Source organism: Lissotriton helveticus, chromosome 10 (genome assembly GCF_964261635.1).
Source record: "Lissotriton helveticus chromosome 10, aLisHel1.1, whole genome shotgun sequence".
Classification (NCBI taxonomy): domain Eukaryota; kingdom Metazoa; phylum Chordata; class Amphibia; order Caudata; family Salamandridae; genus Lissotriton; species Lissotriton helveticus.
Genome location: NC_136071.1, coordinates 495,928,017 through 495,955,390, shown reverse-complemented (window position 1 = coordinate 495,955,390; position 27,374 = coordinate 495,928,017). Strand labels below are relative to the sequence as shown.

General features: G+C 43.7%; 1 protein-coding gene across 3 annotated transcripts in view; it reads left to right on the top strand.

Moving 5' to 3' along the window:
- Nucleotides 1–27,374, top strand: part of MGRN1 (mahogunin ring finger 1) — a 336,236-nt gene that overhangs the window by 268,191 nt on the left and 40,671 nt on the right. For 2 of the 3 annotated variants that reach the window (XM_078662999.1, XM_078663000.1), the window contains exons 14-16: nucleotides 15,943–16,060; nucleotides 16,276–16,321; nucleotides 16,621–16,725. In XM_078662999.1, coding sequence (XP_078519125.1) covers nucleotides 15,943–16,060; nucleotides 16,276–16,321; nucleotides 16,621–16,725 — 269 coding nt within the window. The remainder of the gene's footprint in view (nucleotides 1–15,942; nucleotides 16,061–16,275; nucleotides 16,322–16,620; nucleotides 16,726–27,374) is intronic. The other variant, XM_078663001.1, reaches the window with a different exon arrangement.

Genomic DNA, 27,374 nt, shown 5'->3' with positions numbered 1-27,374 from the left:
GGGAACCTCTCTCGGCGGTAGCTAGAACGGGCTGTTATTATGGAGGTCTGGAACTCGGAGGGACCCGCCACTTCATTTCGCTGTACGCGGACGGCCTCCTCCTTTTCCTGGAGGATGCCGAGGGAGCGGTGGACGGAGCAGAGAGGTTACTGGAGCGATTCGGCAGGCTATCGGGTCTTAGAGTTAATTGGGCTAAGACCTGCCTGTTCTCCTGCGGCTGGATGAGAATCAACCCCCCACCTGCCAGAGGATTAGGTGGGAGCCTAGCTGCCTGGACTACCTGGGAGTGCATGTATACCATGACGCCACGAACGTTTTGGAGGGCAACGTGGGACGCTGCATTCGTGCCCTGCGGGGCAGTATGTCCTACTTGTCCACCCTGCCGCTATCGGTAACAGGTTGCATATCTCTTCTGAAGATGATCGCCTTGCCTCGGTTATTATACTACTTTCGGGCGCTCCCGATCTGGGTACCTGGCGCGGTCTTCAAACAGCTGAGATCGTTAGTGATCTCCTTTTTGTGGGGCTCGGGCAGGCGCAGGATAGCGCTGGCGACGCTCACGCGCCCGAAAGACGAGGGGGGCCTGGCGGTCCCGGACTTTGAGCTCTACTACTTGGCGGCTCAACTGCAGACCTTCACACAAGAAGTAGCGAGAGAGTTTTGCGGCCCGGAACAGGAAAGAAACAGTGGCACTCCCCGCCATGTGTTGTCTTATATTTCCCTTCAGCAAAGGCTGGCGCTCTGGGACCTGACCCAGGAAGAGCGCACGTTCCGACTATGCTGGAACCGCTCACAGAAACGTGCGGGAGTCAGACACCCGTACGTGCCCGAAATACCACTGGACATGATGACGGCGCTCCCGCACGGAGGTGACTGGTCGAGACTACAGATTTGGGAAGAAGCAGGACTACAAATGGTGGTAGATTTATACGATGACGGTGTGCTGACCCCGTATCAAACGTTGCGGGACCGTTATGACCTCCCGAGAGGAGACTTCTTATTGCACGCGGCGGTGGTGCGGGCCATACAGGCACACTGGGGAGAAGGGTTGCTTGAACCAAAGACGACTTTGGCTTGTCAATACGTTATGATGTCGGCGGGCTCCTTCAAAGCAGTAACATGCCTTTACTCGCGAATGCTGACCGAAACCCTTCAGCCCCTGGCGGCGCTAAAGGCCAAGTGGGAACTGGACCTGCAGCGTGAGATCCCGGACACCACGTGGTCGCAGCTGGTGAGACGGGCCAGGAAGAGCACTAGGAACGCACGCTTCCAACTGATTCATTTTTATGTGCTCCACAGGGCGTACCTCACCCCGGGGAAAATAAGGACGTACTTCGGGGCTGAGGAGGCCGCTTGCCCCAGATGCACCCAACTGGGAGCGGATCTCATACACATGTTGAGGGACTGCCCCCACCTACAGGACTACTGGAGGGGGATAGGCAACACATGGAACGAGGTGGCAGGCAGGGACTTACAGTATGACACAGCTGTTAGTATACTTCATTGGTTTCCCCATACGCCCAAGAATAAAACATCCAGCAAGTTTATAGACATGGGCCTCATATTAGCCAAGAGGGAAGTGACCAAGGGGTGGAAGGCGAAGTCAAGTCCCACGCACCGGAGATGGCTAAACGTATTTCTAAAATGGGCAGCTAGTGAGAGCACGCTTAGATACCAGCTGGCTCGTCGCAAACCAGATGAGAGGGCACAGGAAGCAGCGATGGCTTGGGAGATCTTGGTGCAGGCACTGCGGGATGAGCTGGCCGAGGGGGTAGCGGAGGAAGAACCTGACAATACACCTGATACGCCTGTTGCTCCAATGGCATCGCCAACCACACACACACCCAATGACTGATAGAATATCTCCTGTTAGCCACCACATAAACTGACTTTCCCGCGCTAGGTACTGTAAGGGACATTGGGGGAGGGGGTTCTGGGGAGGGAATGTTGCACTGGTTTACTAGTGTAGATTCGACACTCATGGGTAGTTCGGGTGTACGGGGAGAAAACTCTAAATGCAGGCAGCAGAATCTCTCACATGACGCCCGTAAATGTTGAACACACGAGGACGTACTATATGATTGGACATTGCCGCTCGGCCTCAGGGATGTGGGCTGAATGGCTGTGTACTTTACCCAGATGCTCGACTAGGGGGTGTGATAAAAATGCTGTAACGAGAATTATCCTATTTGACGTCCTGTTCATGTGATGCTGCAATAAAAACGGTTTAAAAAAAAAATAACCATATACATGTTCATGGTACGGGAGAGGGTATGATTAGTGCGTACATCTATTGCCAGGAGAGCCGAAGGACAAGCCGGGCTGGCAGCTGCTACACTGATAATACCAGTGCTTAATTACCAGTGCAAATATAACTGCAGTTTAGAAAACAAGAGACCCCCTCCCCCGCCTGGCGCACGCTTAAGTGCGTCTCGCGTGCGCCTTCCCCTCCAGTATTGCTTCTCTCGCGTGGCCTTGACGCTCATGGTGCCCGTATCGCCCCCGTGATGCCCCTCCCCTGGGTAGGAAATGCCAGTGTGACCAGCAGTCTCCACGGAATCCGATGCGGTTAGTTGGGCTTAGTTGGAGGGGGCGGCGGGGGGGTGTCTCTGTGCGCTTGTGTGTGTGTGTGTGTGTGTGTGTGTGTGTGTGCGCGGGGGGAGGGGGGTGGGTGGTGTGTGTGTCTCTGTATGTGTGCGTGCGTGTATGTGCACTCGTGTGTGTGTGTGTGTGTGTCTCTGTGTGCGCATGCGTAAGCAGGGGGAGGTGTGGCTGTGTGTGTTGGAGCTTCCCAGGAGACAGGAGATGTGCACACGCGCGCGCGTCCCGCTCCGATCCGATTATGCGCGTGGCCATCTCTTGTCTCCTGGGAAGCTGAGCCGGTGACTAAAGGTCTCTGGCGAGACCACGCTTTCGCGTGGTAATCGCCACAAGACCTAAAAAAGGAGCTGCAAATTTTGGGAAAGAAAATGGCAGAAAAAAGACTTGGTGAAAAACAAATAAAAATTCAAAACTGCACTTAAATTTGATCGAACATCATTTATAATCACTCAAACTTTTTCACTTAAAAATTTAAGACTTGATAAGAATGGATCTGGCGAAATACTTTATTCAAGAAATTGTTCCTCCAAAATTAAGCTTGCAGTGCTGATGTTAAGCCTTAATTAGAACTCTGGTGTACTCTCAGATTTATTGGAGCAGAAACTCTAAAAAATACAATCTTATGATTCAAATCGGGAACTAACTCATGTTTCCTTCTCAGTAATAAACAGTATGTTTTCAAAAAATAAGCATTTCACCCTACAGTAATCTGAACAAGCCAATATTGGCTGTAAATCGGGTTCTCCCGATGACCCAAGTCCTCGAAAGTTGCTGGTTAGGGTGATGGAAGTATTTAACCCAATCGTCAATACTCTGTTTAACACCTCTCTTGACCCTGCATCAGTCCCAACACATTGGAACCATGCAAGGGTAAAGTCCCTTTTGAAAAAAGCCCTATGCAAACTTGGACATTTTATCAAACTCCAGACATTTCTCAACTCCCAGAAATCTCTAGAATGTTGGAGAAACTAGTGAACATTCAATTATCCGATTATTTGAAGCAGTCAGGCCTTTTACTTCCTTCTCAGTCAGGCTTTAGGCCACAATACAGCATCTAAACTGGCATGCTTGAAGTCTGACTGTATTAAAATTTCTTTAGACAGAGGCACTATTGGTGCCTTTCAATATTGTTTTGCATTCTCTACTCATGGAGCGTCTGTCCCAGATGGATATTTGTGGCCTGGCATTAAGATAGCACTAGTCTTTCCTCTGTGATACATACTAAACAGAAGTGTTAGACCTGGCATCTTAGGCGTGTTTTTCCATGTCTTTTTTTTGCTTCTGACTCCTGTTTTTCACTGTGTGCTGCCTTTCGTTTTTGCTGGTTTTAGAACTCTAGGCACCTTACCACTGCTGATCAGTGCTAAAGTGCAAGTTCTCTCTGTGTATAATGTAATTAAGATTGGTTATCCATGATTGGGATATTTGATTGAGTGGTAAGTCCCTCGTAATGTGCACTGTGTGAGCCCAGGGCCTGTAATTCAAATGCTACTAGTGGGCCTGCAGCACTGATTGTGACACCCACATGAGTAGCCCTGCGAACACATATCAGGCCTGCCACTGCAGTGTCTGTTAGGGCAGTTTTAAACTGGCATACCAACCTAGCAAGTGCACCCAATTGCTAGGTCCAAACATTCCCTTTTTCTACAAGTAAGGCACCCCTAAGGTAGGCCCAACGTAGTCCTGTGGGCAGGGTGTATTGTATGTGAAAGGTAGGAAATGTACTGGTGTGTCTTACATGTCCTGATAGAGAATACTGCTAATTTCGTTTTTCACTATTGAAAAGACAACCTATTTCTCCCATAGGATATCAATGGAGCTGCCTTGTAACCTCTTACAATTGTAACTTTCAATTGTGAAGAGAGAGAGAGATTTGGAGTTTGGGTTTCCCGAACTCAGAATTTAAAATAAATCTTTTAGTAAAGTTGTTTTTTAAATTGTGTGTTTGCAAATGCCACTTTTAGAAAGTGAGAACCAAAAGGGGATAGGTCCATAAACACGTAGTGGGGGCTAGACCTTATATTTAAATTGCAAAAACACAGTGCCCACACCACAATTACTCATTCAATATTCAAGAAGGGTAAGAAACCAGTTTATTGTAACCACCCTTAGACAGCATTACTCAGTGTCTATCATTTACGATATGATAGACACTGAGTAATGCTGTCTAAGGGTGGTTACAATAAACTGGTTTCTTACCCTTCTTGAATATTGAATGAGTAATTGTGGTGTGGGCACTGTGTGTTTTTGCAACTTTTAGAAAGTGGGCATTTTTTTGCTTTATTATTTTGTGTCTCTGTCTGCCTATGGATTCAACGTCTGGTTTAGGCTGACAGTTGGGTTGTTTGTGCATTCACTCTAGACAGATACACAAAGGGAGCTGAGGTGTGCCCTGCATATCCTGATTGCCTATTGCCAGGCTGATGGGCCTTCCTAACCTAGAGTGGTGGGAGGAGTTGTCACTGACACCTGAATAGGGCTGCGCCTGTCCTCTCACAAACCTGTCCCCACGCCCCCAGTAGTGTGTCTGGAACCAGGTCAGAGAAAGGCAGTGTCTTATGCACTACAAAGTCTTTCCTTTGAAGTATACCTACTTCAAAGTCGGAATGGGGTATAATTACTGGACCTGTGACCCCACATTTTTAGAACACTTCTTCTGGCCTTAGAGCACATTGTGCCAAGAAGCAGAGCAGGAGAAGCTGTAGGAGGGGGACTGCCATTCTGCTTGTTGCTGTATTGGGCTGGCCTGCTGCTTGCCTCTGCTGTCTTGGAGAGTGAAAGAACTGGACTTTTTCATCATCCTGCTAGCCAAGGTTCTTCAAGGGCTTGTGTGTGCTTGCCTCCTGTTAAGAAGTCTCAGGGCCATTAAAGACTTCACCTGCTGCTCCTGAACTCCTCTGCTGGAAGTTCTGATTTGCTAAATGGTGCCAATTCCAGTTCTGGGCCCTTGGAGGTAGCTTCTGCTGCAAGAAAAGAAGAAAATGCATGCACTGGTCTTCAGTCCTTGTTTTTCCCACCCTAAGCTTGCTGGGTGCTTGAAAAACCAACGCATCTCCGCGTGAGACAGGAAAATCAACGCAGCGACTGTCCTGCGGCTCCAAGATCGCCGCAGCCCGATGCTGTGAATCAACTCTGATGCAGACCCTGCTGTGCTGGTGAAACATTCAATGCATCACCTGCTTGCGGCTGGTAGAATCAACACAGCGCCTATTTTGCCCCTACATCAACCCCAGTGTGCCCGTATTTTCCACGCATCGCACCTGTGCGCCAAGTCTTCATCAACGTTGCCCAGCAATAAGGGATCGAGGCTGCGTTCTGAAATCAGATGCATTACCTCCCTCCTCAGAATGGAATCGACGCATCAACTCCCCTGAAAACAAGGAATCGATGCATCACCTCCCCTGAGACTATGTAATTAACGTATCGCTGTGTTTTCAGCGCCTCATCTCCCCTGCGCCTGGTTTCGTCATTTGGTTTTGACACATTCCAGGTACTTTACACTAAAAAGTGACGCATCAATATTTTCTTTGAACTGAACTATTTTAAACCGTCTAAAATTGATATCTTTGCTTGTGTATGGTGGTTTTTCGTTGTTTGGTCTTGTTTTATTTAGATAAAGATTGTGTGGTAACGAACGGCTGTAGGCCCTTTACACAACTTTTAATGGGCAGTTTACCTCTGCTAAACATGTCCTTTAGCCTTGTGAAGCAGGGGTTGGCAGTATAGGAAAGCCCCATACCCTACCTGTACTGAGGATTCTCTAATGAAGTAATTTACTTTGGCTTTTAAGCATACATTTGTTAAAGGTTTTGTGATGTACATTTTCTTTTATTTTTCAGCAGACCTTAATTAATTTTATTATGTACCCTGTACTCTTAACTTTTTTTATTCAAACATTTTTGTCTCGGTTTTATATTTTCCACGAGCATGTATAAATGTCTTTATGATGTTTCATTAAAGTTGGTTCATCACAGTAGAGATGGTCCATTGACTTTTTTCTCCTGAGCAAATTACTTTTTTTACAAGAAATGCAGTATGTTGCAGACCTCTGCAGTTGCGGATCAGACTTGTTCTTGTTTGCGCTGACCAATTTCTCTGATAAGATCTTCCTCTAGCAATAGCTTGTTCATGGGTTTTCCTTTGGACTTCTGCCTAGAAAAGTTCATTACAATGAGAAGTCCTGAGATGCTTTAATCACCCCTGACATCCAAAAAGAGTACATGCCAGGATGGCCTCATTGTAACACTCGGTTAGAAACAGTGCACATTACCATGCAGGCATAGATTTTTTATTTCCACCAGATGGGTAAGTGAAAAACTTCCTCATCAAACTCTCTTTCTAGTTGAGATATTGCAGAAGCCATTGATGTGAAAGCAACCACCACAACATCCATTTCCTGGTGTGACTATTCAAAAGATGGCCCTGCTGCTTTTTGGCCTTTTCCACCGCCCTGAGATACCATAATGGCAATGACTGAAGTTTCTTGGTCTTATCCTCTGAAGAACCAAAGGCAACACTGTGTCCTCCAAAGGGTGAGTTCCTTGTTTCAAGTAGCTGCAAGCTTGCTTTTTTAAATAGTGGGCATTGCTCAGCTATCAGATGGCTTATTTCATTGGCTATTTGTGAATCTGCGGACCATCTATGACTCCACTAGAAACAATGCTATAGTTTTGCGGTAGTCTCATGAGAGCAGGAAGGTGAGACACCTTTTTCTGGATTTGCTACTTAACCCAGTAATCTTTTACCAAGTTGATTTTGGTAGAAAACAACCTTGTTTTTATTGTTCGAGGTCAAGGGATGCTTAAGAACAATTTGAAACTGAGCATTGTATCTGTAGTTTTCAAAATGCCTATGTTTTAAGTCTTTTTTGGACCATGGTACCGAGAACCTGTTCTGCGACTGCATGGTGTGCTTTTGGTACCGTAGCGGATTCCTGAATCTTTGCACACCATTGGACATATTTAACCAACTCTTGTGACTGTATTATTCCACAGCCAAATATTTCTTGTCTTTTAGGACATACCACCTCACTCCTGGTTATGGGAAACATACACAGCAAAATAGGCCAGCTGTTTTTTTGCTGGTTTTCTTTTTTGAGGATACAAAAGTTTTCCAAATTTCAGGTATGGCTTCTGGATCAAATTACCGGCATAGTTAAAAAAAACAGATGGAGCCGCTCGGGATCGCAGTGAAGATCAGCCCAAAGACACAGTTCTTCTCCACGAGAGTCTGTAGTGTGGCAGGTATTCAGGGCTCCTGCTGGAGAGAAAAGGCAATCATCGAAGTATGGCATGTGTCCATTATGTGTCAAGAAACTCAGCCGGGGAAGTTGTGGAAACTATTAGTTCTGGAGGACATTATCAATGCATAAGAGTCTTAATGCTTGGCATCAAAGACAATTTATTGCAATCAAAAGGAACAGGGACTCTGAAGAGGAGGCAGATAGTCTCAGCATATCCGACAGCAAGAGAAAGATATGCTTGACACAGGCTTTGTCAGTATTGGTCTACTCTACCTTGTCTGCAGGATAGTTTCGCCTTTGGGGTGCAGAGTGTGCGAGCACAAAGAAATCAAGTTGTTTAGCGTCAGTAAACATGCAAATTATTTTTAAAACCAAGTTCCTATTCCACTGTTCCAGTTGCACTTTTTTTGTCCTCCATAAGGAATAACACAAAAAACGTTTAAAAAAAGTATTCTTTTTAGAACAAGCTTTAATGGCATAAAAGTATATAAACATTTGGCTTTTGAATTCTGTTTCTAAGTCTGAGAGTCTGCACAAGTGTGGTACGTGAATGAAACACTGCATCCTAGTCAGTAAGATGTTGCATGAGCAAGTGAGTGAGAGGGACTGTACTGCAGGGGTTGACTGCAGGGCCTGGTCTTCTTTCAGACCTTGCACCCAACCCACCACAGACTGACAATCATTGATATGCAGCTGTCTGGCCTTGTGCAGTGAGTGAGGCATGACCAGGCCTTCAACTTCACCCTAATGCACTGCTACTCATGGCCTTCTTCAAAGAGCAGTGGGGGTAGACTCCCAGAGGTCCTGGCCTGAGGCACGGCCCTTGCTCCAGCTTCTGCAAGTGTAAGGCCATGTGAAGTGGGTGTAGGGCGGGGGATCTGGCCTCAGTCCAAGCCCTGCACCCCCATCTTCTATGGGTGTCCATATACTACTAAGCACAGTCTTTTGCTGTGCGCAACATAGTTGGGCTGCACGGCCTGTGCTCAACTCCTAAAGAATTCAACTACAGTGGACATCGGTCTACGTAAACTGGTGCAAAATACTATTTGCACAGACAGAAGGGTGTCTTTCCAGTGCAAAATACCTCTTGCACTATTAAAGAAATACTCTTATGACACTTACCACGGCTTTGCTTCACTTTCCATGACTTCCCGGCTGCAAACCCCATATAAATCTGGCACTTTGTGTGTAGAAGTTACATTAGCCTTGTTAACTCACTTGAGGTAAACCTTACACAATCACATCTGCATAGCATTTAGATACCATAAATAAATGCCCCTGAAAATTGCACATGTCAAGTCCTTCTTGACATTCTTTATGAAGCATCGAGTTGCATGTTTAATACACCTGCTGCTTTATTTCTTATTTCTACGGTGATCAACACTACCGTTTTAACTTTGAAATTCATCTCTTTGCTTCCATTTAATTACCTTCTCCTTTATTATCCCATCATGTATCCTAGACAATAAAGTAAGAAAATGAGCCACTTGCACAAAATAAAGTACTTCTCAAGCTACCCTATCTCTAACATTTAGTAGAAAGTCTAGAAAGTATTACTGTCAAAAGATGGTAAGCACATTTATTAACACATGAGCCGTCATGCAGCCTGTGATTTCATCTAGTCATTTTAATGGAATGCTACGCGTATATGGCTAGACAGGGTCCGGTTGAAATAATACAATGAGAGATAAGCTTTGTTTGATTGTTTGTTGCAAACAAAGGCATTGGTTGAACACGACTTTTTAAAATCATTAACCAATAGTAAAATGTTCCTTTTGTGTGTAATAGTTTCCAAGGCTACCAGATCAAACCATGTTCCCAATTTCTATCAAGGACACAAGTTCTCCACCTGTAGCCTATTCTTCAAGAGACAAACTTTAAAATCATTGGTGGTCCTTACTGTCACATTAAGAGCTTAAACCAATTACTGCAAATACCATGTTTTGCAGTGGATGGTGAAAATGTTTCTGCAAGCCACAGGCCCAGTCTGTTGGTCATTTGTCACTGTACCTGTACCAGGGTTAAAGATACACTGTACCGTCTACAATTTGTTCTGCTCACAGACAGCAGCCATTCATAATGTAATTACCTTAAATTAAATACGTTTTTCTAATCAAATGACTGTTTCTTGGTGAGAACTTTTGATACGGGAGCTCCTTCTCAGAGGTATTCCAACTTCATGGTTCATATGTGGATAGTTTGCCACTCGTTTGATCACTGGGGTTGCGAGTATGCAACAAATTGCAGCGTTTACAAGGATATAGTGTTGTCTAAAGTGGGCATTACTTGGATTGGCATCCATGGAATGACATGACATCAGCTTCTGGTGGAAAGCATATGACATGTGTGCAACCTGATGTAATGACTGTGCATTATGAACGGAATGATTTTGACACAGTTACCAGTAGGGCTTTATCATTTGAAATGAAATAAACCTTTGAAAAGTTATTGCATCTCTTCCCCGATACGTCATTTGTTGATTCCAATATCTTTCACAGGCAGAAGTGGAAATGGTCTGACTAGTTTCGTCCACAAATTGGCAATTCCCAGGAACTTGTCAAAGTGATTTGTACATAAATCCTCATACACAATAAAAACCAGTTTGACATGCATGGAAGTATCGGATATTCTTCCTCCGTAGCCTCAAAGAATATGTCCAATTCTACATGCAAGGGTGCACAAAAAACATGATGAAGGCAAAGGCTCTTCTCAGAGCTACCTAATTTTTGCAAACATGATTTATTTTTCTAATGAAATATTTTTACCAGTGTTCTTGGTTCCTCAGTTTCAAGACACAATCCCATTTTACAGCAGGCTTTTCCCCCCTCATACTTGAAGGTTCCACTGCAGAATCTCTGATCGTCCCGATTATAGGAAAAAAATGAATGAGCCATTAATTTCATAAGTAGTACTTAGCGCAGAGCCTGTACTGCAGCCTGGCATTACCATAACACTCTGTAGGCTTCAGTTCCCTCTTTGTCCCTAAGGGCCTTCGCCCCATGTTGGTAATGGCCGCCTGTGTCTATGCCTCTGGTATCCTCCATCACCCACTGCGCATGTCCTTTGAGAATGCGTGGTAAGGGTGGGTCACCGGGCCTAGCCTCCAACCACTGGGGGTGGGGCACAGGATCTGGCTGTTGCCCATGTCCTGCCCCTCATCCTCTGCAGGCAGCCAGCCCCTGCTTTCACAGTCTTGGCCACGTGTAACATGTGTACACCAAATCAAGCAAAGCACTTGCCACTTCCAATACTAAAGTTTTACCTTCATGCCAAACTTTGTGTAATTCCGTTTAGATGTTTTTTTCTGTGTCCAACACAAAGATACCTATGTGAAATGGTATGTTTGGAACGGGCCCTTAAAAAACAAACAAAAAAACAGGCACACTTTTTCTGGCCCCACTTGACAGATCTGCACACAACTAGCACGAAACAACCCAAAGTGGGTGTACTTTTTAGCAAATTTTGTGCCTATTTCATTGAACAGCGCCAAAGTATTAGAAAAAAAAACTTTTTCTATAGAAACACACTAAAGTTGCCCATAGTGGGAGAACCCTCACGCGACCATAGTCTCATAATGCAGGATCAGCCACAGGTACCACCCCTCTACCTCAACCATGTCCAAAGGCTCGACGCGTTTCGAAATTTGAATGAGGACGCAACAGCGTGGTTTTGGAACACCTGCTTTTTATTCAAAAATAGAGTCCCGCCCTTTCTTGCAGGATTTCTCTTGCCTTGCACACCGCAAGGCATCCTGGTTCATGTCGTCCAAAAGCTGTAAGTATAACCCAAGTGGGTGCTGTTGGGGGCCACACTGAATGATAAAACCCAAGTGGGTCCATGTTGAAGAGGGCACAGCACCCGCGGCTTTACATATCCTCCTGTAATCGAGTGCTGATGTCCCAGTGCGAGCCAGGGTTTTCCGACTTCGCAGGTCTGCAAACTGCAGCGGGGCAATCCCGCGACTTGGACCAAGCCGCATTACATCCATTACACATTACATCATTCAGTGTGACCCCCCAACAGCACCGACTTGGGTTATACTAGGACGTTGACCTCTCTTAACGGCCACGCATGGCTGAGAGGATCAGGTTTTTCACAGGATGTCCAATAGACTTTTATGTATCTCCCCTTTAATGGCACACATCTCTTTGGAGCTAAGGCTGTTTCCGCCCTGGAAAGAATTAAAGAGAGTAAAGCAACCACAAGATCCTCAGGCCTACAAACGCCTACAACCGCAGCTGAGAGACTATCAACAGTTTCAAATGTTTAGCGGCTTCTTAAAAGGTTTCTCCTTTTCAGGCAGACAACAGCACACCTCACAGTAATCAAAACAGACCAACCCTCTGTGCAAACCCTACAGAGTACATTAGAAGGGACAAGGACATGCCCTGCATGATTCCTCCTCATCTTCCCCCCCCCCCCCCAGCCACCACAAGGAAGGACCCTAGTTCTATCCTGTTGGAACACAGGGTGCCAATTGGAGGACGGGTATCCTCCTTTTCACAGACCAGAGAGGCCTTCACATCAGAACAATGTGTCTTACAGATTATGGAAAGAGAGTATAGCATATCTTTCAGCAGGACCGCAACCCTTCTCCCGTCCCATGCCACCATGTCACCTGCAGATCCTGCAACAGGAGACAAAAGTTCTACCACAAAAAGGAGCAGTGGAGATAATGCAGGAGCAGGAACAGGGGAGAGCAGGGCTAATTCTGGTACTTTCTGGTTCGAAAGAAGGAAGGTGGTCTGTGCCTGATCCAAGACCTCAGGATTCTCAACTGGTTCCTCAAAAAAAAGTTCAAAATGCTATCTCTGGCTTAAGTGCTGTTTGCACTGGAAAGCACAGACTGGATGGTGTTGGTCAACCTTCAGGCTGCATATTTCCACATTCTGATTCTACAGTTGCACTGGAAGTACCTTCCCTTTATGGCAGGGTTCGCCCAGTGCAAGATCGCAATCCTTTCATTTGGCTTGACTTCGGCACCATGAGCCTTCACAAAGGTGATGGCAGTGGTCGCAACTCATCTGAAAAGATCAGGAATAACGGCAGCACCTTACTTGGAGGACTGCATCCTCAAAAAACGGCCCTCCAGGGATGGTCTGCACAAGATGCAGGTCAGAGTGACACTGCTGTTCGACCTAGGCTTATACATCAACAAGTCCAAAAACTCACCTGATGCCCTCCCAGCACATCGTGTTCAAGGGGCAATATTGAACTATACATTAAGGCAAGGCTTTACCCTTCCACAGAGAGTTCAATACATTCAGACTATGATTCCGATCTTTCAGAGTGGAGTGCTAGTTTTAGTCCTGATGGTCTAAAGCCCGCGAGTTCTTCTGGCTTCATGCATTGTGTTAGTCACTTGTGCACACTGGCTAATTATCAGCCTTTCTCGGTCGCCCTTATCAAGACATTCCTTCTCACCCATAGTAATGAGGTTTTAAAAGGGTTTTATGAATAAATATCCACCTTTTTCCCCCTTGGCCTTCATAACGCCCAATGTGACCTAAATCTTGTTCTCACATGTTTTTATGTGCTCCCCATTTGAGCCCTTGCCTAGTTGCCCATTGAGTGTACTTACTTTCAAAACAGGTTATTCTTATTTCTATGAATTCTGCAAGACAGGTGAGTGAGTTACATACGTTCAATGCCAAGCCTCCCTTCCCTTCTTTCTTTCCTGACACTCTGGTATTCAGAAACAGGACTGCTTCCCTATCTAAGTGGTTATGCCTCTTCACTGAGGCCAATCTATCACTCTCCCACCTTCTTTCCTCCACCACATCCCACTAGGACGAGGAGAGCACCCACAGACTAGGCCCCAAGAGATTAATCAGTTAAGGCTGGATGACCAACTGTTTATTGGATATGTTGGCAACATGAATGGCAATGCAGTCCACAAGAGGACATTATCATGGTTGATCATATTGTACATCAAAATGTGTTATATCCTGGCCCACAGGGAACCACCGGAAGGCATGAGGGCTCATTCCACCCGAGCAAAGTCTGATACTTCTGCTCTAGCAAGAGGGGTACCAGTGGCAGAAATTCGCAAGATGGCAACTTCTCTTTCCACACTTTTGCAAAACATTACTGTTTGGCCTGGGTAGTGTGAAGGGAAGGTTCCTTAGTATGCTTAGTCCTCCATGTTTTCTTGGTATAACCAGCCTTGCACTCACATCCCCGCCGAGTACTGCTGGGAATCTATTTAAAATGAGGAAACTGCAGGAGAGAAATATCCATCAGACAAAAACAAGTTGCTTACTTTTGGAAACAGTCTTTCTGGTGGATACTATGTCTACCTGCAGATTGCTCATGGACCCGCCTTTCTCCCTCTTTCAGGGCTGGTTACCAAGTAAGTTTTCCAATAAGGTCCCAATTCTATAAACTGTGCTGCACCTGACTCATATGATGCCTGTTTCATCTGTCTGCCTCAAAGTCCCATTAAGAACGGTTTGAAACTGACATCTGCACCTTAGCTAAGGCACTTTATGACTCCTGTAATATCATAAGGATGCTGTATACAGCGCCGAAGTGGAACCTGCACCCCCTATTAGCGCGGAGAGCTATTGAAAAGTTTCCAGATTAAGTCTGTGGCCCAGAATATTTAAAAGGTGTGGAGTCTGCAGGGAGATAGGGTATCCACCAGAAACATTATTACCAAAGGTAAGTAACTTTTTCTTTTGTTATATTCATTGGCTTAGTTCACATGTGCATTGATTATCCCTCTGCTCACTAGACTGTTTTAAATACCCTTTTTTCTCAAGCCAGCTTCCTTGCTTACTTCCTCCTTTCAAATTAGTCCTGCTCCCAATAGCTCAATTTAGCCATTTGATCAGTATGAGAGATTAATGTCTGAAATAGCAAAGTGCAAAAATTGAAACCTCTTCTTTCCATTTCTATTTTTTTGTGGAGTACTTCAAAAGTGTGCTCCAGTACACAATCTGTATATTATTTGAGAACTTTGATGGGACTTGCTCACCCACACAGCCACTCAACCAGACTCCCCCTGCCATTTTACTGATATTTTTCAAACTGCTTAGCTGTAGACCAGCAGCCTATGTCTTTTTAGCAATCTATTAAACTACCTTGAAATAGATGCTAGCTCACCAAAAGGCAAAGAATTGCTGATTTGACAACTCTGCTCTTAAATTCTAATGTCCTCACGTGCTTGACGTCTTGCCCACCAAATCCCACCAACCTTTTTTTCCTGCTGTGAGGCTAAGGGTGATCATGGAGAGGATAGAATTGAATATTAAACCGGGCTAATAGAAGCATATACCTGCTGGTGGCTTTTAGTCCCTTGAGAGCAGGAGAAGCCAGGACAATGCCAGGTGTACCAAAGAGCATACCAGGGGTAATACAAGGTCCACACCTAATTGATGGCCATGGTGCCTCAAAGGAACTTCATTCTTACCTCACCTTTTTCATTGATACTGAGAGGTATACAGTCCTCTGGATGACCTGCTGCCTTTCCCGGTGGTCCATCCTTTCTTGATGGAGAGCGAAAGGTTCATTAACTTAAAAAAAACACATTTTGCTGAATAGGGCACTGCTGTCTAAAGGTATTACAATGCTAGATGTAGTAGACTTGATTGATGGAGGGGATGTCAGCCTGTCTGGTGCGCTCACTCCTTAGAGCTCCATGATTCACAGATATGTGATCGGTCTCATCAATCCTCAAGGGTTCTGCGCTCCCTTGCTTTCGGATGACCTCTGCCCTCTCCGACTGCTCAGGTCACTCATTTTGGAAAAGCATCCAATTTCCCAACTCAATCTGTGCGGACTCACTCTGTGGAATGTTTCCCTACCCCTGCTTCCACTGCCCTTATCTGTGAAACTCCAGTCTGCAAAGGTCAGCCCCGCATGTAGATGTGCAAACCAAGGAGAGATATGGATGAGATAACTATTATGGAAGACTTTGCCTATCATGCATATATTTCTGTAAATGTCGGTCCACTTCCTTGCTCCTTCCTTTCAGGGGGTTTTGCCCCACATGCTGATGTGAGTTTTTCTCTGTGTGCGTATTTGGTGTTATTTTGCAGCTTCCTCATTCGATCTGTCTTTGAATTTGATGGAACACTCTTCTTTTTTCCTGACAGTACGTTAAGATCACCTTCATCTCCAATTCATGAAGAGGACGAAGAGAAACTGGCGGATGACATAGATTTACAGCTGCCCACACCATGTGAAGCACAGCTAATAAGGAGAGAGAGCCGTGTAAGTTGTGATTAGTTCACATGCTTTATTAAAGCCTCCCAACCAACATATCTATTTATGTCAGTTCTTCTCAGAATAGAAGCTTTTCTCCACTGCTGTTAATTGGAACTAGCAGTGTAACTACCCAGCCAGCATTTTTGCCACCATTTTGATTGTAAACAAGCAGCATACAGAGCCGAAAAAACTCACTTCTCTTTTTTTAATTTTTATTACAGAGCATTCCAGCTGAAGATATCACAGAGTCCTGCTCGTTGAATGATGGTAGGATGTATGCCTTAGTCGGTTACAAATATGATGATGGGGAACAAAGATTGGGCAGAACAAGGTGGAGGGTGGTGACCAGGCCCAAGGGCAGGAACAGAAAAAAATAGATACAAAGACAGGGAAGATGATAAAGTTTGCAGCTGTTGATCTCATAAAGATGTTGTGTGACCTCACCTTTTTTGAAGAGTTGGAGTCTTTCTATTGCTAGGTATCTTTGGAAGGCAATTGCATCTTACTTTATGAAGAGTAATAACATGTTCTAGGGTTTACGACCATGCATTGCCCGTTTACTGTAGGCAGCCGACCACAATCAATGGAAGATATACCGCACGACAGCATCAGTGAGCGCCGAAGTCTTACCGAAACAGCAAGTGATCCTCCGTTGGATTTGTGCCTACCAGGTAAAGGAGACAAGCCTGTCCTTTTATAAGGACTAGTAACCCCTCTAATATCACCGTCCTTATGGTACATCATAGAGTAGTATGAGGATTGTCTGGTGACTGATTGGGGTGTATCAACCGGGCAGTGATGTGGGAGTGAATTTAGAAGCAAGGAAATGCAAATGTAGGGCAAATTCAGAATGTTTGCAGAGGACATCTGGTGAAATATTTAGAAAAAACAAAGAACAATTTGTCTGTATACTGGGCCTAACCCCCTTAGAAATCATGTGTTCGACCTCTAGGGTGTGCCTTTTACTTATGTGTCTTAACACATGGTGTAGAGAAGTCCAAAATGCAGGACAGTGCTTTGTAAACTGTCTTGTAAGGCAATCTTGGATGCTCTGTTTCGCTGTAGATGAATCTATCTGAAACACTTAGCTACATATTTCTTTTGCAACTGCAGGTCATTATAAGAACAGCAAATAACTACCCTATAACCGCCTAGCAACAACATTTTAATGTTCATTGCATGTTGGACTTTGTGAGCTGCTATGCATATTGAAGTATTTTTGGAAACCAATATGGCTTTCTCTTCTCTTCACCATTGGGGTTAAAAAGGGAAATTTCACTGATTTTGCTCCAATGGCTGGATTTTGTTTCTACTATTAGATACTCTTAGCAAATTATTTGTGAAATCCTGAGAAGTTGGATATTTTCACCAGACATCAGAATAGCTCTTTGGGAACAAATCTCCAACTTTTTCTTCGTCTGGTGTATTAGGGCCCAAAAGGTATTTCTGAAGTCCAGTTACCTACTCCCTGGGTCAACAATTATTAGTATAAGCACATTTCTGTGAAACCAAAGTAATGATGGCATGCCTGCTTACCTTATCCACATTAAGTTTCTCACCTACTCAGAAATTCGTGGGTCAAAGTTCTAAAGTCAGTGCTAGTTCACAGCATTTAGGGACTGCTTAAACTCTATCTGGGTCAGTGGCACTGATCCTCAAACTGTGTTTAACCTCTTTGAGTGGGGTGGTTTCCTTAACATTTACAGACATTTGCTATCTGAATAACAAGCCTAACCACATACGGTTTTAAATAGTGCTGATTAACAATACAGTGATATTTCTGGGCTTTTTACAAACCACTTGATGTTAAATAATTGAATGTATAAAATGGATGCATTGTTTGATTATTTATTGTAAAATATTTTCATTGTCATTAATTACAAGACCTAAGATGTAATGTGAATATGGTAAGAAATACAATGTGAGGCAAACATCAGGTTGGTTAGAATAATGAAAACTAAACGAGTTACTAAGCTTATTAAAATAGTTGCATGACATCCCAGTCCTTTTGTAGGATGTCTCTGTGCATGGTACCAGAGCAAGTGCACCAATCGTTTTAAGAACTTTGAAGCGAGGCCCAGGTGCTAGGGTGTGTGGCCCACTCTCAGGCTCTGTCCACTTCCCCCCTTTCAGCTAATGTTAGTTTGGTCCTATGTTGTTTGCTATTGAAGTTGGTAGGTACCCTCTCCCCTTGAGAGTTCATAAAACGAGTTGTCTACAGCTATACATTTTTAGAGAAATATTTTAAATTTCTCCTTTTTCTGGGGCTTCTTTTTTCTTTTTCATATTGTGAAACTTGAATCCGTTTTTTAAGAAGTTTTGTTTGAAATAGGTGGGGCTCCTTACTAAGTGCCTAGATGTCTCGTCCAGGCTTCTCTGGTCTCTAATCCCAAACGTCATTCTCCCCGTTGTAACAAAGATTTTGAAAAAAGAAAGTGTGAGCTTTATTACTGTAATTCATCCCATTGTATGAGGCAGTCTGTTGCTCCCAGGTTGCATCTTTATGGTGAAAGCTCTTCAAAAAGATGAGATCCTTTCCCTCTCTAAAACTGGATTTTCTTAGGAGGTCTGTTTCGGTAAGTAGTCTTATGACTAAGTAGTTAAGACCATGAAATGAAAAAAGATTTCAAAAATAAAATAAATGAGTAAATCCAAAAAAAGTGAAGATATGTTTTGTGTATGCCAGTGCGGTTAGAGGCATTCCCTGTGATAAAAGTATATATAGGTCATGAGGGAGTTATTTTCTTGCCATAAGTAGTTAAGACCAGCCTGCTTATCCCAGAGGTGTCATTAAGATTCAAGAAATCATCTGTAGGGATTGTTTATGGGATGATAATAGTATGATCACTGCACTTAAGAAAACTATCCCCTGTCTTCCCCCAAATATGGTGGTCATCATTGCAACATTTGCTTTTATAAATCTTGTGTATGGTACAGGCTAAGTAAGAGGAATGTCTACAAACGTCGTTTTTTCGTCCAAGTCAGTTTTGACAAGAAAGACATAATATTTGTAACTTTAAAGATATGCTTAAGTTTTTAATTCTGTCCCTGCCCTTTGCACTTGTCACTGTGTACGACTAGCTGTGGTTGCAGAGGACAGGATATAAAAGTGGCATCATCATTTTACAAATTGCCTTGTGATAAAATAGGGAATTCTGTTTTAGAGAACCGTTTAGTTATTAAATTATTTTGTAAACTAACGATGTTGAACATACAGTAGATGGACAACTTCAGCTGGGAGGCAGAAAATTGAGCAGTCCACACTCAATACCTGGTAACTGCACTACAAGATACAAAGTAATTATTTCGCAAATAGGGCTTTTTCTCATAAATACACTTGCAAATAGTGCCAAAGATTTGCTTCTTGACTAGAGAAAGGTCATCCACAAGAATTAAAAGTTGCTATACTGCTAACCTCATTTGCTGTCATATGCAAAGATCATATCAAGCGAAAGATTTTCTCAAACTTGTATTGCCCTCTTCATCTTGTTTATAACCTATATATAACCTGTAATTACTTACAGGATGAATTGTAGGAGTGGTAATGAGTAGATGAGTCTATTGTGCAAATGACACACGTTTTTCCTGAAATATTGGACCCTGAAATTTAGGGCTTACTAGTGGGGTCCTATAGGACTTGAAGAAATGTAGCTATTACATACTAAATTAAACATGTTCACCATGCAGGAGTACAGTGAATGCCAGCAGGGCATTAGTTTTGTTTTTAATCTTGCCAAGTCTTGAGGAAAGCTCCAGTGAGTTTTTTCCCTAGGCAATTTTAACCTTTCTTTAGAGTCTGCTGAGTGTACCCACTGTCAGTATAGACTAAAGGACATTCTTTTGGACATCTAAGTGCTCCCTCCAAAAATATGGTTTATCCCACCCAGTCTTTACAGCCACATGGACCCGAAGATGAAGCATGCCACAGTACTACCATGTTGGTGAGGGTCCACAAACACAAAAGGAATACTTTTTGTCCCTACTGGTGTGGTCCAGAGTAGGGATATAACAGGTTCTCCAGCATTGGTTGTTTCATAGATTTACATGCTTGAATTATTCCCTGTACTGGGAACTCTCGGTTAAAACGTTAATATAGCAGTGAAGGCTCTAGACTCAAGAACACTGACATTTTTCATAGACTTTAATAACCTATTTACCTCATTATGTATGAACCAAGCGGCAGCCAATCGGAGGCCAGGACTCTAAGGCTCTCCTTCCAGAAGCTTCCAACTGCCAGATTTTTCACCACATGCCACAGTGAGGAGCCTCAAGAGAAGCTGTCTACTAGAATACCGTTCGTCAATATTTACTTAGTTAAAGTAGCCGTAGAAGGATGTGGGAGAGGTGGCACAATAGAAGTCACTCTGTAAAGCCTATAGAAAGAAGAACATCTTTATGGATCACAATAATTCAAAGTATTTACTGCCTTCATCCCAGCCACAATCCAAAGAAAAGTGAGAGATGTCTAATTTTTTTCTTCAAAGGCTCTAAAGCAGTGGTCTTCAAACTGTTTAATGCAGTGTCCTCCTCCCACCCACCCCCAGTGACGGAAAATAAAATCATCGGTTCCCCCCTCAAATTTTTTCCTAATTATCCTTTTAAGTAGGTCTAAACTTATATAAACATTGCAGTTAAGTTCTATTACCATTTAAAAAACTGAATCGAATACATGATTGCCAAGCTTACTGTTATGGTCATTCAGGCATTACTAACTATAAACGTATTCACACTGTAATTATCAAAAACGGAGATGGGTATTTGAAGTCCCATCCCTTTCGACACCTTTCCCCACCCAGAATATAAATGACAAAAGATGTTCGTGATGGCCGTTTACAGAGCAGCTTATTGGCACTCATTTTTTCCAGCTGAAAACAAAGCTGTTATTACCATAATATTTCTTTGGCTAGAGCCTGGCGCACCCCTGGGATCATTGGAGGGTCCCCTAAGGGGTCCCGCTCCCCAGTTTGAAGACCCCTGCTCTAAAGGATTATGCAAAAAGAATTCTTGAAGAGAAACTTGAAAAAGCTTCACCTCAGGTCATGGTAGCCCCTAAAGATAAGTCTATCAGCAAGATTTTCAGTCAGACTCCAAAACCCTCTGACCCTGCTTTTAAAGCTCATACATCAAGTCAGCTGCTATCTGATACATCTCTAAAGATGTGGATACAACAAAAAAGTCAGAGTAAAGCTAATTTAGATGTTATGTTATGTTAACTGCTTTTATACCGCGCACAGCTGCCCCAGCAAAGGGGCGTCCTGGCGCCCAGAAAGGTAAACACAACAATTACAAATAGTCGCCAAGTCACAAATTTTTATTAAAAAGTACAGTTTTAATAGCCCGTCTGAACTGGAGTAGGTCTTCCAATGCTAGAGTTTCAGCAGGAAGCGAGTTCCAGAGTTTTGCGGCTACTACTCGAAAAGAGGACACTTTCACTACTCGAAATGAGGACACTTTCACTAAGAAATTAAAGGTCGTCCTTCAAGACACAACACCCAGAAATCGTCGACTTTAGAATGATGTGAATTTGTGAATAGGCAAGCTGCCTGAAGAGGACAAAGCCAAAACGAAAGCAATAATAATGGATGGGGAAGCTTCGGCTTCTCTAATTGATGCAGCTATGGATGGATTCACCTGTGCTTATCGTCAAATAGACAATGCTACCATAATGAGATGATACAGATGGTTGAAGAGAATGTCCTTTAGTCCTGAAGTGCAGTCCAGCGTAATGGACATGTCTTTTGACTGCACCAGTATCTTTGGGAATAAAGTAGATGAAAGAAGCTCTTCAGTCAATAAAGACTGATACCGAAACTGCTAGATCTTTGAGTGTCTTGCAAACCAGACAATCTGGATATTATAGGAGACAAGGAAGCAGATCTTCTAATTAAGGATCCTTTTGCTTTGCTCATATAGGCAATGTGTATCAGATCGGCAAAAGCAAACCAATAACAGAGGACAAAGAAGAAGAGGGAATCAGTCCTCTATATATGACTCTAAAAGGACACAAGCATGACTTCCCAGTGGATAAACGCTCCATAATCCAGTTGCCAGTAGGGACTAGAATAACACTATTCTTGGGAAACTGGCAACATATTAAATCAGCCAGATGTGTACTTGACATATTTTATCATGGTCATACCATGAATTTTGTAGAGAAACAACTCCCTCCGTTTTTGGTGGTGATTGCAAAACAATTACAAAAGGGAGCAATAGACTAGTTGCTGCCCGAACAAAGATCTCAGGGATTTTAATCAAGTTTTCTCTCGTCTTGAAAAAATCAAGAGATAAGCGACTATTCCTGGATCTAAGGAATCTCAACAAATACATGAAGACTTAGAGTTTTCATTTGGTCACCATGCCAGAGACTTTGAATTTCTTAAAGGAAGGGAACTTCCTAGCATCTATAGATCTGAACGACGCTTATTTCAGCATAAGTATATATGTGAAATTTAGAAGGTTCTTTTGCTTCATGGTCACAGGCTGCCGCTTTGAATTCAGAGCCTTGCCTTTTGGTATGAAATAGGAAGGGTGTCACTGAAGCCATGCATTCCATGAAGACTCTTGGTGGTGCCTAAGACGAAACATAGTGGTATACCTGTACTCACACAACTGGCTCAAACATGCAACTAACTTTCCTCAGGCAGTGAAGGCTGTCAATATCCTGAGGTTAACTCTCTCCAGTCTGAAAGTAGCTATCGACCACAAAAAGTCTCCGCTAACATCAAGCAAAAATTAAATCTTTTTTCAGATAAAAAATGTCCACACATTTAGGTATGGTGTATCCCTCTCAGAAAAGAGGCGAAAAGCTCATACAACAATCGATCTTATCGCAAGCAAAGAGCACTGCAACAGTGAGGGCACTAAAAGCAGTTCTCTGAATTTTGTCCTCCTGCATTTTTCTAATCCCTTATTGTCATTTAAAGATGAGACTTGATCGAGAACTATTGAACTCTCAATGACATCAAATTCAATAAGATTGGGAAGATGTTATCCAGGTGACTTCCCCAATGGAAAAATTACTTAGGTGATGGTCAATAACTGACAAAACAACAAAGCTCCAAATATTCTTGACAGTGGACGCATCTCTCACGGGATGGGACTCACATCTCCATGGCATGGAAATGAATGGTATATGGACAACAAGAGTGCAATCTTCTCATAAATATCCTGAAACAAAGAGCAGTACGATTAGCCCTGAAAGCCTTTGTCAATATTGATAAATACGATGTTGATATACACCATGATATATGTATTATAGACAAATTCTCAGCTCTGCTGTTGAATTCTCCCAATACGATCTCCCCCTCAACCTGAGTCAGAAATACATAAGCAGGCCCTGTGACCTAGGCCTGAAATAACTGATAGACAGGTCACAGGTGAGTGGATGTGGGGGAGACGACGATGTAACTCTTAGACAACTGCGCGAACAGGAAAACCCAGGTCGATCCTTCAGATAGGCAGCAACACCACAATCATCTCAGGAAATTGGCCCCAATAAATCATGTTTGGCCGGAGGGGCACGCATTCCCCAACACACCGTAAGCTCAGATGCTACCGCAAGTTAGGAACACAGCCAGTCAGAACACAGCATGCACATTAGATGCAGTAATCACATGTTCCCGAAGCTGGAGATCTGGACACGTACCCACTGGCCCCACATTGTGTCCGTGCAAGATCGAGGCCCACCTGCGCTACTTATCAAAAGAGCAGATTTATGGCCCTGTAACTTGGCCCGGATTTCTGTCTCCAAAAGAATGTACAACAGTTTTATGACCCCTATTGTCCTATATAAAATGACGGCCGGAACCAGTGTGCTTTGAGATAGTCTTCATATCCCCTACTCTGTTGCCTGTTCTCTCTGCTGCTGCATTTAATTAAACCAGTTGTTACTGTTTTACCAAACGCCTCTTGTGTTTCATTTTCTCACTGTAAATTCGTATTCTAGCGAAACCTTCCTACCACTGATCCAGAATGTTCATGTCAGTTTTCGGACATACAGTACTACAACAGTATTTTATATCTTGCAGCAGGGGTGAACCAAAACACACTGTCCGAAGAAGCTCATAATCTTTGAAAAAGGGCCATTCATTACAATTCAGACATTTTGGTAGACCATGTGCCGAGAGTGCACAATGATGTTGCAGATCGCTTAAACAGGCACTAATCATATGTTCACCAGTGGCAGTTAGGTGACAACCAACTGTGGCTTATCTTTCTGAGATGAGGTTTTCCACATTTGGACATGGCACAACAGAAAAGCAAGTGGGCCAACTTTGTCAGCAGTAGGCCATGCTCGGGATCCAGCGGAAATGCTTCTCAAATAGATTGGACAGGATAATTTGTCTGTGCCTTCCCTCCCATGCTTCTCATTCCCAGAGTTATCGGAAGTTACAAATGGAACACTGCAAGACTATCTTGATAGCCCAAGCGTGGCCTCGGCAACATTGGTTGCTAGAATTGTGAAACATGTTGGTACGAACACAAAACCATATCACATTGGACCCGCATCTGCTATTGAGACAAGACAGGAACATTTCTACTCCACAATCGGGAGTTCCCCCAAATTGACAGCATGGGTCATCCGCACTAAGAATTTGGCCACTTGCAGAAGATCGTCTTTTACAGTCCAAACATATTACCCAAGTGGAAACATTTTGCTATGTGGACTATGAAACAAAACCTAGATGCACTTCAGATGTTACTTTCACAGTCTTTGCCTCATCTTTCAAGTCTGGCCAAGCAAGTCTTGTCAATTGCCTTTATTAAAGTACATCCAGTTGCAATTTCTAGATTTTTATGACAACCTAATCCATTATCTTTATTCTCACAATGTATTATTAAGGAATTAGTAAAAGGACTCCTTAGATTTTACCTCCATCTCCAACATTTGCTCCAGAATGACAGTTAAATACAGTTTTGGCAGCTTGGATGAGGCAACCATTTGAACAGATCCACAAAGCAAGTATCCAACATATATCTTGGAAGATGGCTTTCCTCCCACTAGCTAACACCTCAGCTAGGAGTGTAAGTTACAAGCTCAATCTGGTAAAGAGACATTTTTACGTTTTGCAAACAAAAAGGTTAGATTGATAACCATTCAAAAATTCACCTCAAAGGTACCATCAACTTTGAATTTGAGAGAAAAATAGTGCTTCCTCCTTTCTTTCCAGATCCGAAGACTGAAGTGGAAAGATCATTGCACTCCCTGGATTTAAAGTTCTATTTACAGGCCATGAAGACTTTTAGAAAAAACAGAACACCTATTATTAGATTTGGGGGTCTCTAGTTGGCAAAGGTAGGTATTTGTGACAAATAGGGACCCTTGCCTCTAGTCAGGGTAAGGGGGTACACTCCTAAAATAACCCCTGCTCACCCCCTTAGTAGCTTGGCACGAGCAGACAGGCTTATCTCAGAGGCAGTGTGTAAAACATTTGTAAATACATACAGTAATCAAGTGACAACCCTACAGATGTACACCGCACATGTTTTATATCAAAAATAAGTATTCTTTATCTAGATTTAAAAAAAGACCGTAAACAACACAAACCCACAATACTGTATTTAAAATGGTAGTTTTAGCTTAGTTCTGTTCAGTTCTTAAAATGTGACACTTTGAGTCAATGTACCTTACGATGCTTTACGCTTCCACAACAAAAGTGTTGCAGCGATGGAAATACGGCAAAGTTCCGGTGCAAAGAAATAAAGACGTCAAGATCTTCCAGATGCGGTACGCTTCTCCGATGATGCGAGAAGTCTTGATTCGATGCGTCAGCTGCAGCGGCGACACCCTTGTTCCGCGATGCGGCGATAATAGCTTTGGCTGCGACACTCTTCTCCGACGTTGCGAGACGCTTCTGCACAATGCGACAACTACAGCGGTGACATTCAAGATGTGACAGCAGCAGATCAGAGGGCGGCACGCTTCTCCATGGATGAGAGGCGCTTTTCTTGATGCGGTGCAATACAACAGCTACAGCGGCGACATCCAAGATGCGACGGCAGCAGCAGCAGCGACGGCGACACACTTCCTCTTCGTTGCCAGACGCTTCTCTCGATGCGGTGCAATACAACAGCTACAGTGGTGACATGCAATATGCGACGGCAGCAGCGACGGCGACACGCTTCTTCCTCTTGAGTCTCGCTTCCAGCTCTTTGCGACATGCAGTCCCTCAGAAGGCCCAAAACCGTAGCAGGCACTTCCAAAGAACTCTGGGGAGCTGGGGGTTGAAGTCTGTTGTCCCTGAGACTTCAGCAGGAGGCAAGCTTTTTTCTCAAGCCCTTGGAAATCCTTCACAAGTTGAATAAAGTGCACACAAAGTCCTTTCTCCTTTCTTTGGCAGTCAGGCAACCACTGCAGGCCAATCCCCCAAGCAGCACTTCAGCTTAGGGATCGTTTCTCCTCAGTTTCTTCAGGTTCCTCTCCTCAGCAAAGGTTTCTTCTTGGAGTCTAAAAGAGATCTAATTTCTTGGGATCGTGGTCCCAATATTTGAAACCCCAAAATCCTTTGTCCTCTGAGGGCAGAGGGGCCTTTGCCCAGTTCAAACCAGTTCTGGAGCACTTTGTTGACATGATTCCTTCTCTTCTTTCACAGTGCAGGTCAGAGACATCAGACGCACCACAGGGGGTGGAGCCAGCACTGTGGGGGGCAGACACAGTCCTATTCAGGTCCCAGGTGCAACTCCTCCCTCCCATCTAGATGCAGATCTCTCTATTCACCACTGGGCTGACTCATTCTATCTCCTGGAATCCCCCAGCCCTGTCACTCAAACTCCAGACAAGGAATACAAATCCTAGCAGAGGCAGGTTTGGATAGTTAGACAAGAAAATACCTACTTTCTAAAAGTGGTATTTTCAAACACAGAATGGTAAAACCAACTTCACTAAAAGATGTATTTTATCATTCTGTGTTTAGGCATACTAAACTCGAATTTCTACCATGTTCCCTGAGTCAGTTAGGATTATAAAATGTAATAATCTAACTGCCCATTCTGGTCTATGGAGAACAGATAGCCTTGCAATAGTAAAAAACGAAAATGGCTGTAATTCACTATTAGGACATGCTACACACACCAGGGCATGTCCTACCTTATACTTACAATGCACCCTGCCCTTGGGCCTACCATAGGGGTATCTGATATGAAGAAAAGGTAAGGTTTAGGGACTGGCAAGTGGGTGCACTTGCCCAGTCAACATGGCAGTACCAGACTGCACACAGGCTCTGCAACGGCAGACATGAGACACACATTTACAGGCTGCTTCTGTGGGTTGTACAACCAGTGCTGCAAGCCCACTAGCAGCATTTGGTTTACAAGCCCTGGG